At 32.5% G+C, this 13,202-nt stretch overlaps 1 protein-coding gene across 3 annotated transcripts in view; it reads left to right on the top strand.

Moving 5' to 3' along the window:
* Positions 1-6,351, top strand: part of Nox (NADPH oxidase) — a 613,528-nt gene extending 607,177 nt beyond the window's left edge. For all 3 annotated transcript variants that reach the window (XM_081743205.1, XM_081743206.1, XM_081743208.1), the window contains one exon: positions 3,294-6,351. In XM_081743205.1, the coding sequence (XP_081599331.1) occupies positions 3,294-3,491 (198 nt within the window). In that variant the 3' untranslated portion in view covers positions 3,492-6,351. The remainder of the gene's footprint in view (positions 1-3,293) is intronic.
* Positions 6,352-13,202: the final 6,851 nt, after the last annotated feature.

The raw sequence follows: 13,202 nt of genomic DNA, 5'->3' as shown, positions 1-13,202 counted from the left end.
GTCTCTAAATTCTTATGCTCGCATTGAAAAAAGAAAAAAGAAAGTGAAAGAACATATTCGTGAAAAATGAAAAGAAATATTTCAGTTTAACCTCCCATGATTTATGCCAAGAGAGACAGAAAGGACATATTCGTGATGACAAATACATTGATGCTCCAACATAACATCCTTTAAAACATCTGAAAGATACAAACCATAACTGGAAATAAAAACATTCATAGTCATAGAAAGACGGCATGGAGACCTTCGTTCTTTTAACGGTGAATAAGAATTAAATTCCATATTGAACGTCCTGGACAAAAATTGCAATAACGTCATTAACACCTTTCTCGTCATCTAGGATCACAAAAGAACAAACACAAGCTATATACTGTAAAAACCCATACTGAAAGTCTTAAGATGTTTGTGCTCGCATTTACTCATATATCTTTGTACATAGTAATTATCTGAAAAATTAATTCCAATCCTTCCCCTTCCACTAAACCTTTTTTCTTACCTATGAATCCTGACAGCAATCAGCGAAAAATTGGTTTTATGAAAGAACAGAAGAGCAAGATGAATTATAGTTATATTGATATGGCAACTATCCAACCAGCTTACACCAATAATTATTAAAATATTTTTTCATATCTGCAAGATCTCTTCTTAAATATTGTGTTACTGGAGCTCGATCGGTAAAAATATTATCGTTATTTGAGAAAAGTAAAATATTTCCATATTGAAGATCACTAGGTTGTTTCCTTATATTATATTATATTGACTCTTTGGATATTGTACGAAAAACTGTAGTACCATTTACATTTTATAACTCCGACCATGAGACTTAACTTACGTAGTTTATTGTTTCAATACACATAGTGAATTTTCATTTATTCACAACCCTATAATGGAGCATCCCTTACGAAAGAGATACCATTTGTGAGCTACTATTTCAAAGTTATATATGATGAATTATTGAGGTGTGAGAAAATCCTATAAATATGGTTTTGTGCTATTAATTGAAAGTTCATTTTGTTCACTGCATTATTTTCATATATATAGTCCGCATAGATAATTTAATGTTGTAGACTTAAAACTTATGGAAGATCATTTATATTAATTATACTAGATTTCTTTCATAATAAATTTTATAAACTTTTGTGTTTCAAGAGTCCGTCGGCACTTATTACGAAAGAGACAGCAAAAAATTGTCCTGCGACATTCAGCACCAAACAGCATCAGTTGTAACAAAGTACACATAAGGGAACTTTTCTTGTTTTAATGCTAATCGACATTACAAAGACATTGGTGCTTAAATTGAATAGATTTTGGGTTTAGCTTTTCTTTCAGCAACGAGGTTATATGAGACTTGAATCTACACCTTAACATGGAATCCAAATCACATGAACTTCTGCCGGGAATCGAACCCGGATCTCCCACGCCAAAGGTGCACACGTTAATCACTTAGCCACAAGAGAGCTCAGAAATATTAATACGTCTTACATAATATGAATATTACATGTTCCTAAGAAACATTTTACCAATATCCATCGAAAGCAGAAATGGGTGATAAAGATTTCAACAAGGAAAGAAACAAGAGATCTGTTCATATTTCTAAACAATCATAAACATTACCAAGTCTAACGGATGAATTTATAAAGTAGCTACTCTTTGTCAGCAGTGTACAGTAAGTCTTCAGAAGTAAATTCAGAAACTTCCTTTAAAACACAATTTAATACTCTCAAGGAAAACTTTCACGAAACCTTGCATAGTTTTTTTTTGTTTTGTTCTGCATACTATAGATATTGTTATTTAATTACATATTACTTTTTTGCGTACTACTGGTGTAGGAAAGCAAGTTTTGATTGCTCTTAACAAACATTATGATACTTTAGATATACAGCAGGACTCAATAGAATCGGGAGTATATTAGTCATAGAAAAAAAATACATTAAAGAGAACAAAAATATATGAAAAGAAGAAACTACACTGTTAATTGTATATATATGCTCAGATATATATATATCAAAATAACAGTTTAAAGACAAATTAACAAAGCTGTGTAAGAATAACAGTCGACATTAGTGTTTGCTTTAAGTTTTTTCTTCGTTTATGTCTTTAAAATGCCCGCTAATTTGGTACATATCTGAGTAATCACATGGATATTGGTTTGACCATGCGGATGAGGGGAGACACGATGGTTCAGTGGTAGAGCTCTTACCTCTGGTGCCTGGGGTCCCTGGTTCGATCGTCGGCCAAGTAAGTTTGTGGTGGACATCATGGTATCAGTGGGTTTTCTCGGGGGTACTCCCGTTTCCTTCCACTTTCTCATTCCACCAATTCTTCCATCATTCAACTGCCTTAATCATCGTCTCCCTTAGGCTAAGGAGCATAATCATGGGATGAACTGGAATATTTCATTTTTTTATTTCTTTTGGTTTGACTATGCTTGGATCATTCACAAACCTAATTCTTCTTTAACCCATAGATAAATGTTTCTAAAGAAGTTCAATATTATTTCTTATTTTCGTAATGAAGAGATGTATATTTTACTTGTCTACAAAATACAACTTCTTTTTCATCTACAATAAATTTCCGATAGCACACTACTAACTGTAAGTACTTAATAAGCGCTACTGTATATGATGGACGACGTTAGCAGCACTCCATATTTAAAAAAATATATATATATTTCTATAAGAGTTTATAGATTTTAGAATAGGTAACTCGCTTGATCTAAAATACAGATTATTGATTTTTGACTTGATTCTGAGGAAGCTGTTCCAGAATTGAAAATAAGTTAAATATAACAGAATATCTTCCAAAGAGTTTGATGTAATCTACAGTTAACTATTCTATGCAATAGAAAATGAGTAAGTTTTACTTTATTGTTTTTATAGATGTGTATTTTTATTTCTTGTTATGTTATTTTGACACATTGTACTCTAGCGGATGATGAGACATTTATTGTATTCGATTAAAGTTCTTTTTTATTTAAAGAAAACATATAATTTTAATTTATTTACTTGTACCTACATTAGTAGTTTATGGATATTATTTGTTGTCATTAATATCACAATCTGTTATCAACGCATTAACATAATCTAAATACAATACTCAAGAATGAAGTACACATTAAATGCCAATATTAGGTAGAGATCTTTAGGAACATATAATTCAGATTCACATTAGTTCATATTTGTAAGGTGAGCTTAACTGTGAGCTTAACGGGTAACGTAATTATAAGATAATAGCTTTGTTTATTAATAGTAGTCTTATGCAACTGTGTTAAATAATATTGTGTATCATTTCAGGAAAAGCGAGACCTGATTACAGGATTGAAGACTAGAACAATTGCGGGCCGACCAAACTGGGACAAGGTATTCAAACAAATTCTTGACCAGAAGAAGGGTAAAGTAACAGTTTTCTATTGTGGACCTCCACAGTTGGGTCGAATATTGAGAATAAAATGTGATCAGTTTGGTTTTAACTTCCGCAAGGAGGTATTCTAAACATTTCTTTGTAAAGAATAAGACTGTTGTAAAGTGTATGTTGGTGTTCTCCAAAATGTGCAATAATAATATTTTTTTTCAATGATAATCATTTCTATTTTCAGTTGTAGTGTGACATTTCGAAGAAGTGGTGTTTTCATGCTTTCACAAAATGTTTAATTATTTCTTGTTCAAATTTATTTATTTCATTTTGGTAATTTCTTTGTCTTTTCTGTGTGTAGATATCATGTTCTGACATTATAGTAAAACTGCGGGATTTAGTATTTTGTAAAAGTTACCAGAAGAAATAGTTACCATAGTTTTTAAGTAATAGGCATTAGCGGCATATTGCATAGAGAGACAATAACCTAAAAAATGTAGAGCTGCTGTGATATTTGCTATAACTGTTTAATCAATGTTTTACTTTTTCGTAGTAGGAAGCCAGCTTATAGTCATCTACTGAGTGTAGTTGCTACAGCAAGCTTTAAAGATATAACCATGTTGAAAAATTAAACTTTAGCTTTGTTTAATACATATTTATATACAATATTTTATATGTATATGCCATTTTATTTTAATACAATAATTATTACTGTACATTTTGAAGGCACTTATAGTAGTAGAATGTATTAGCTTGTATTGTAGATAGGCATACCAGTTTCTTTTAAATGTAAAGTTTCCTAAATCTATTGATTCACATTGAATTAAGTTTCAGCATTTATTTATATTGTATCGTCTATAAATACAGTCTTATATTCTGCTGATATGTTATTAAAAATATGCCCAGGAATTATACTCGTCATAAAGAGTTGCTTACTTTATTTTCTGTTGTACGTTAACTTCTGATACCTGTAAATGGTATTCTGTTGATATAAGCGTACAATCACGTAGATGTTTCATACAATTGTTAACGATATTACTAATGATGCTTTAAAGTATTCTCAACTTACTATGCATTATCATTTCACTTATAGAAATATTACTGTCTTAAATATCATTTCTCGTAAATAATAGGAGCAAACAAAAGAGTTGACATTTGCATAATTGATGACTTTAAGGCAATAATCATTATTCCGTATGATTGATACAAGTCTTAAAATTACACCAGGTTCGATTAGTATTGGTTGTATTATTTACGTTAAAATTACTATAAGAAATTGTGTTTATAGACAATTTTACCAGAATGAATAGAAAGGATGCAATTACAAGAAGTAACTAAATAACAATCATTTCCACGTAGCCACATAAAATAATTTATATATAAATCATTTTTATTTAATAGATAATGTTTGTATGTACATATATATATTAGAAGAGTTTTATATTAGGTTGTAAAGAAATCATATGCAGTATGGATAAATAATAAAATAATAAAAACAGCGTAGCATATATCATTATAAGGAGAAAACCAATGAATACACTTATACTAGATTGCAAATTTTCTGGTTAAATAGTGTACTATTTAAAGTTATAATACAGTTTTTCTAGAGCTACTTTATACTTGCAAGGCAAGTTGAATTTAGTTTGCGACAGAAAACTACTGATAAAATATCCGCTTGAATTAAGTAGTCGTAGAAATGTAACATTTAACTTCCAATTTTCCTGACATATTTTGTCAAGAAACGTTAAGAAATCAAAGGAATAAAAGCTCTCCACAAAATAAGATCTCGCATTTAACTAGATAAACAAATTAATGAAAAGTCATTGGGATACTTTCGTCTTAAAATTACACAGCAAAAAATGAGCTGTTAAAACAATACAAAATGATTATCACTTTAATGTGTTACCTGTATTTTAATTCAACATCAACAACATCTCCTTCCGAGGATATCAGAAATACGAGGTTACTGGCTGTGAGTATTTGCATTTGTTTTTATTGTTTAGTATGAGCAAAGCTTTACGCAGTATATTTGGCATTTATACCAAGTAACAAATAACGTTCTACGTTTTCTGTAATCGGTCACGACAATAGTTTTGTAAACGTGTGAATTGTCTGACAAGAGTTACATGAACAATAGTGCTGTCATCTATTTTCCTTATATGTTATTCTTATGTCTTAGCACGCACGAATAGAAGATGGCAGAACAGTTACTCATGTAACTGTACCAAACAATTCATAAGTTTACAAAACTATTATTGCAACTAATTACAGAAAACGTAGAACGTTACTTATTGTTTGGTATAAATTCCAAATAAAATGCGTAAATCTTTGCTTATACCAAACAATAGAAACCAATGCAAATTTTCACTAATTATTTCTGATATTCTCGGAAGGCGTTGTCCTTGGTGTTGAATTAACACACAAGTAACACGCTAAAGTGGTAGTCATTTTGTATTGTTTCAACACCTCATTTTTTGTTGTGTATTAGAATGATAGAAAAACACCACACCTTTATACAGTAATATACTGAAACAATTCTGTTATTTAGAAATTTTTTCTTGATATTTAATAATAATATTTATAAATTTGTAATAGTGCAATTTTGATATGTTTGCTAAATTCTTATCTTTCTATTATACATCAAAAGAACCTACTTTTTATCAGTAATGGAAGTATTTTATTATTTATATTTGTGTAGATATCTTATTTATTACATGTTTTTAAACAAAATTAAGTCTTTTCGGATTGTGAATGAGTCATACTTATGTGTAAAATTTGTTATTTTTCTTCTTATTTATTATTTTATATTTGCAATTGAAATTAAATATGAGTATGACTAAAGTCTTACACCATGCGAGTAGCATTTTCTACTAAACGTCTTTGAAGCTGCATATGTAGTAGGTCTGTTTGATTTTAATGCATTTAGTTGCAGCATAGCCTTCTGTATTTTTTATGTACATAAAATATGTTTCATAATAATAAAATACATTTTTAATTAAATTGTTTTATTTTTATTGTATATTAGGGTAATTCATAAACGTAAAATGAATGAAAAGTTTTACCCTTTCTCTTAAGGCAATTTTGAGGTAATATTAAGCAGAGAAGATTTTTTTAATGTAATATGCTTTATATTAGAGGCTTGTTTCAATATGGATAAGCCATAAACAACTTGTTTAAAAGAATATGTAAATGTATTTTTCCTTCTGTTTTATGTTATTAAATCTGCCTGGAATATTCACTTGTATTGCTTGCTTAGAAGCTACTTGAGAATTAGAAGGCAATGTCAACTTTCAAGTTTTGTCATAAAATTGAACGCGAAAAAAGTCTCTGTGCAGAAAATATTTGTGTGATTAATTTAAGATTTATAATATTTACTCCTTATTTTTCGGGAAAGGTGTTCAGTTTTTGTATCTTATTTTCATTTGATGTATATTAATACAAAAGTTTTGACGTATATTGATACCACCTATATTTGGAGAGCGTGATATTTTTTGATATGAAATGAGAACTCGGAAAGAAGATATCTAAATAAGCTCTAAGTGACAAAGTACTGTAAATTACTTGAATTTCTAATTATGATTAATTAAAAGGGCCACAAATAAAGATGAAGATGATATTCTGATAAAGGCAGTGATATTGCCGAAACTGTAACTGTAAGTTATGGTTAGTATGTAGTCAGCGTTTCGATCAAATATTAACATTTATTCACAGTTATAGATAAAGCTACTACGAACAGTGTACAATCACATGTGTTCTACAGTTTGTGAACATCACAAATAGTTTAAAAGTTCTATTATTCTTCCTAGTTATGCTATTCAGGAGTTCAAGTCTTCTGGATGATTGGCCATACCCTGTCTTCATCGCTGTACATTTGAGTACTGGAGAAACTGAGGAAAATAGAGATCCAATTTGTAGTTGAAACACGCGCCTTAGATGGAGACCTCAACAAGTTTAATTCTATGAGATGGATCATTTTTGTGTGCGACGGCTTCCAAACTAGTCTAGATATTTAGATAAAAAGTAATTTCTGTCAGACCTGTAGAAAGATGTCTCTAGAAGCGAAACATACAAGAATCATTATCCAGTATGCCGCATCTTTCACAGGTTAAGGCATAGAACCACCTAAAAATATTGCACTGCATAAAAGAAGGTACAAACTGTTTCGCAAGTAATGCTGAAACTTCATCCTAAAAGATGTAAGTAAATGCAACATGGCTTTTATTATTCTCGAATAATAAAGAAACTATACGTCTGTCACATGTCAGATAATGTACGAATTTTATTTAATAGACAAAACAGAATATTTCAACTGCGATTCCCATTATGATTAAATTGAAATTAATTCACCAGGATTTTTGATAGTTCAAATATCATCGTCCTACTATTACATCAAACACTGTAAATCTTACGGCACCTTTAAGAAAAAGGAAAAAAAAAAAAAGGAAAAGCATAATGCAGTTTTCTATTATTAATAAATATTCACATTAGTTTAATATTGCCGTTCTAAAGTTTTTGGTCAGCAAAGAGATCAATATAATCCATAGTCTCATTTTACTTCATATCGTAACTAATTTAATAAATAAAATTGCTGCCAATATAAAGACAAAGCAGTAAAACAGCTCAGATTTAGGCTCCTTTTATACACAGAACTTTTGCCGTTGTTTCATTGGAGAGAAAATTCACTGTGTTTTGAACGTACCATTTATGCATACGACATCTATCGTTGAACAGAAGGAACAAAAGGAATGTTGCTATCCTCCTTTCGCAGGTCCCCAGAAAAACGTAAGAGGTTTCCTACATAGTCCACTGTCACATTTTTCTCATCTTGGAAGAATAATAACTTAAAAATATGGACGGTGTCTTTCCATTTCTAGAAGAAAATAGGTATGGGTCGATCCATCTAAAATAATCCAGAAAAAAATAAATTGGTTGCGTGACTATTTTTCAAAGTTATGAAACCTACAGTTGTTTGCTTCATGTTTTAAAACTGTGTTTACAATATGTCTTATCTGAAGCGGTTTGCCAGTGGCGGCCATATTTGTTTCGTGGCGCGCGCCTACTTTCACGATTCTAAGAGCTAACAAAAACGTTCATTACGAAAACAGTGCTTGGTCTAGAAGGATAAAACAAAAATCATTTGATTGGTAGTGGATTGAAGTAAAAACTAGACCTATAGGTATTTACTTATATTTATCCTTTCTATGAGAAACTTACTAGTAAAAGTAAACATCAATATCGGTAAAATTTCACCTTTTGTAATGTTTTGTAAGTAGGAAGGAGCGGTATAAGTTTGATTTTGTTTGTGATATGAAGAGATATGTCAATAGTTTTACCAGAAAAAATATTGATTGTGAGATACGTACCCTTAAGTTTTTATGTTTGTGTTAAATTCACGGTTTTGTCGAAAAGCCCGAAGTTTAGGTTCAAATAGCTCTGAAGGGGCTAGCGATAAAAATCTCAAATTAGCGTAGGATGTAATGCTGTTGTATATGTTTATGGCAAATAAAAAACATTCTTGTTTGTTTTACTACTACAAAAGTTATAGCCTCTCAAAAATGAATCATACTCCATTGTAGAGATGCCATTTTGGCATACTAAAAAGGGCTATATAGGGAGTTACTTGTCTTCGGAGCACGTTGATATGCTGTATACTTGTCCAATATGTTGTGTATTGTTTCAATATTGGAACAATTATTATGTTCTTGAGTATTTTTCTCTTCCCAGTACTTAAATATACGTAGATGAAACAATACTAATAACATATTACTGTTTGAGAGAGAGTATCTTACCCAAAGCGTTTAGCACAACTGAGATTGTAATAAAAAGAAACTATTTTGAAAACAAAATCGTATTGTTGTTGTAAAGACACAAAACATAACATCATGTTAGTAAAAATATCCATTCCATTATGTTTGATTCTAACAACGTAATTTGATGCAAATGGTAGAATACGTAACACAGGATGGTCGTCGTAGTCCTCTGATTCTGAAGTAACGTAACATCTTACAATGCCTTTTGAGATAGGAACATATTTGTGGTATCTTCTAGTACCAACAAATCTAGAACAGCGGTCAAGACGTTTTTGTAGAGTTTTGGAGATCTTAGCTACTTCATTTGATTTCACCAGAAAATATTTTGTGTTGTAACTTTTCATTACAAAATGAAAACGCCATCTACGTTGAGTATCTGATTATTTGTTGGCCAGTGCAAACTTGCTATTGAGACTTCTCGTTTTGTAGTCCCACCCACACCATCACAGGCGCTTTTCCCATAGAATGATCCAAAAACGTGCCATTTAGCGTCCAGATCGAAGTCGTGTTTGTGACAGCATAGATTAGCAAAGTTCTTTTTGTTTTTATATTGACTTGAAGCTACATCAGTAAAATAAATAAGTTTTTTAATGTTCGGATGTACTTCTTTAATATACGCTGTGAAAATCTTTTGAAAGCAATAAAATGTCTTAAAACAGAACATGAAAGGGTGAACCGTGGCTTGGATATTGATCCAGTAAAAACTCTGTATCTCAATCTGAACTATGAATGAATGATTTTCTGCATTTAGTAGTAAAATTTGTTAACACGAAACATTCTTCTGCAGTAAGTTCAGATTTTTTCTTCTTGAGAAACTGAGTTTGAGATTTTGACACAAGATTATGCGGTTTCAGGTTTTCCAATTTCTCCGCTAACCATTCAAAAAACTCCACTTTGCTCTTGAGATCTGTGTCTATCTCTGCCCTATCAGCTGTTATCCGCTTTCTGTGCGTTATTGTATCGGGCAGCGCATCAGTTTTGTTAGAAATATTAAACATGCTACAGCATAGCTACACTGTATGTGTTGCATCAACACTTGCGGCTATAAATAGCCTCAAGCCTGTCATAACGTAGTCTAGCCGTGAAAATGTTCAAGTATAATTTATTGCAACTGTACTTTGACACGTGTGAAGCTATCAACGTGCTCTGAGGAAAAGTAAACCCCTATATAGCCCTTCTTTAGTGTGCCAAAACGGTATCTCTACAACTGAGTATTATTCATTTTTGAGAGGCTATAACTTTTGTAGTAGTAAAACACACAAGAATGTTTTCTATTTGCCATAAACATATATAACAGCACTACATCCTGTGCTAATTTGAGATTTTTATCACTAGCCCCATCAGAGTTATTTGAACCCAAACTTCGGGTTTTTCGACAGAACCGTGATTTTAACACAACCATAAAAACATAAGGGTAAGTATCTCACAATCAATATTTTTTCTGGTAAAACTATTGACATATCTCTTTATATCACAAACAAAATCAAACTGTGTATACGGCTCCTTCCTACTTACAATACACAAAAGGTGAAATTTCACCGATATTGATGTTTACTTTTACTAGTAAGTTTCTCATAGAAAGTAGAAATATAAGTAAATACCTAGAGGCCTAGTTTTTACTTCAATCCACTACCAATCAAATGATTTTTGTTTTATCCTTCTAGACCAAGTACTGTTTTCGTAATGAACGTTTTTGTTAACTTTTAGAATCGTGAAGGTAGGCGCGCGCCACGAAACAAATATGGCCGCCACTGCCAAACTGTTTCAGATAGACATATTGTAAACACAGTTTTAAAGTCTTAAAACATGAAGCAAACAACTGTGTAGGTTTCATCATTTTCAAAGCTGGTCGAGCAACCACCTCTGGATCACTTCAAATGGATTGACCCGTATACAGTCGCAAAACGAGTTGCATCACCAACACTTATGATTTCACAAGATCTTATGATTGAAAGATGAGAGGGAAAGAAATACCGTAAAAATACTGATAATCAACGTTGAGCACGATGATTTCTAGTTCTGGAAGAGGGATTCTCCCCGGGCTTCCTCTCGAAATCATTACTACAACTACTACAAATTAAAGAGTGTAACACAGGCCCGGGATAGCCTTGTGAGATAATTCCGTCCTGTATAAGAGAAAACTTGTGTATGCTCGCCAGCAAACATACATAAGAGAGACAAGTTAATAGGGCATATTACTCCTGTCAAGTGACTCCCTTGAGATGCATTGTGCTTAGTTCTGGTCCTCCTAGTGTATAGCCCTTGCGTGACAAGAACACTATTTATCTACAAATAGTGACTCTCTTTCACTTTCACAAACTTATCGTTTCCACACCTCATGACCCTCCTTCCAAATACCAACATAGCCCATCCAAAGAATAAGAACATCAAACCAACACATACCCCACTCAAAAATCTGATTGTGAGACTTTTTCAGTCATTGCAAAGGAAGATGAAGAAACCCCAGTGATGAACATATAGACACAATATGAAGGAACGTCTTCTTTAGATTTGAATACAAAGTAAAGGATCATCTAGATGAGCAAATACTTCACAAATTCCAGAACAAACTGTGCTGACTGCGTGCAGATCGCCTTTGCAAGATGGAAATATCAGTACTAGTTTTGTATGAAATTCCCAGAGAAAGATTTTGGACCGGCGGCTTTCTGCTTCGTCTAATATGAAAAGAATGACGTAATTGAGGCCAAGCGAGAATCAAGCCAAAACAGTCAGCTCAGAATATACACTCCACCCCCACTAGCAACGAAGTACCCGACCCTTGTAAGAGCCACAAATCTGATATATGAACAACAGAACAACAATGCCAGCAAAGAGAAAGTAACCAAACACGCTCGAAGAAAAACACCAGAATGTACAGTACATCTGTGTGACCAAGGGTGTAAACACAGAAACATGCTTAGCTGAAATCCGCTCTGAGTTAAGTTCCCAGATTTCCTTTACAAACATTACCAGAATACAGTCCAATGGAGGGACACTTCCTCTGATCCTACTCTTTACCATGGATTCTAGAACTTTTAGATATCTAATCTCTATACAGTATAACCATTCAACGAAGAAGATATATAGTAGAAGCCTTCAGGAACAGCCCTGGGCCCCAATCCTGCTGGAATTATTACTCATATGGATATAACACATTCCAGGGTACCAAACCTAGAATACGCTACAGATAGGGAAACAACCACAACGAGAAATACAATAACTTCATTAGCCGTTCTTTCTGCGTCACATGCAAGCTGGAAGGATATTATAGTGGATGTAGCAGCTGTCCAGCCCAACCCAGAGAACGCAACAACAAAATCTCCAACATTATCGTTCCAGCAGTACAACTAGTTCAGTCACCTCTTACCCTTTGCCGAACCCGAACTCTACCTTACCACCCACAGCAACTACAAAACAAAACTATTTCAACTCCCTATACAGAAGAACAACACACATCGGAGCTCCATCAATGTATCTAATAGGTAACAAATTCAAGTAAGCAGTAGAAGATCTAACATCATGGTGTAGGTTGCTTCCATCCTCACAATTACCACTCCACCCGAACAGCAAACCTCAGCCGCAATAGAAAGAGCCTCCTATACAGTATATCATACACACTTCAGCTATTATAGCTATAGAAGGATATATATATATATATATATATATATATATATATATATATATATATATATGTGTGTGTGTGTGTGTGTGTGTGTGTGTTTCAAAGCAACACCGACGACAACGTTTGGAAGGTGACTCCTGACACCAATATAAGACAAAAAGTATAGACCAACTTGGGTGCACAAATGATTCCTTTCAAAGTTATAGGCTGCTGAAAACATGAAAAAATGACATTTAAAGGCCCATAGCTCGACTAGACTTCACTTAGGAACTAATATGTGACCCTATCCAAAAATCCATGTTTCAGAATCCTAAGGTAATCACGCAACAATTTTTATAGAGCAGTTTGGCTACTGGCATATAATTTGAAGTATTAACCAACTACCTCTATAAAAATTGTTGCGGAAGTACCGCATGATT

The sequence above is a fragment of the Thermobia domestica genome, chromosome 16 (genome assembly GCF_964235325.1).
Source record: "Thermobia domestica chromosome 16, izTheDome1.hap1.1, whole genome shotgun sequence".
NCBI classification, from domain to species: Eukaryota; Metazoa; Arthropoda; class Insecta; order Zygentoma; family Lepismatidae; genus Thermobia; species Thermobia domestica.
This window is presented reverse-complemented; position numbering and strand designations above follow the sequence as displayed.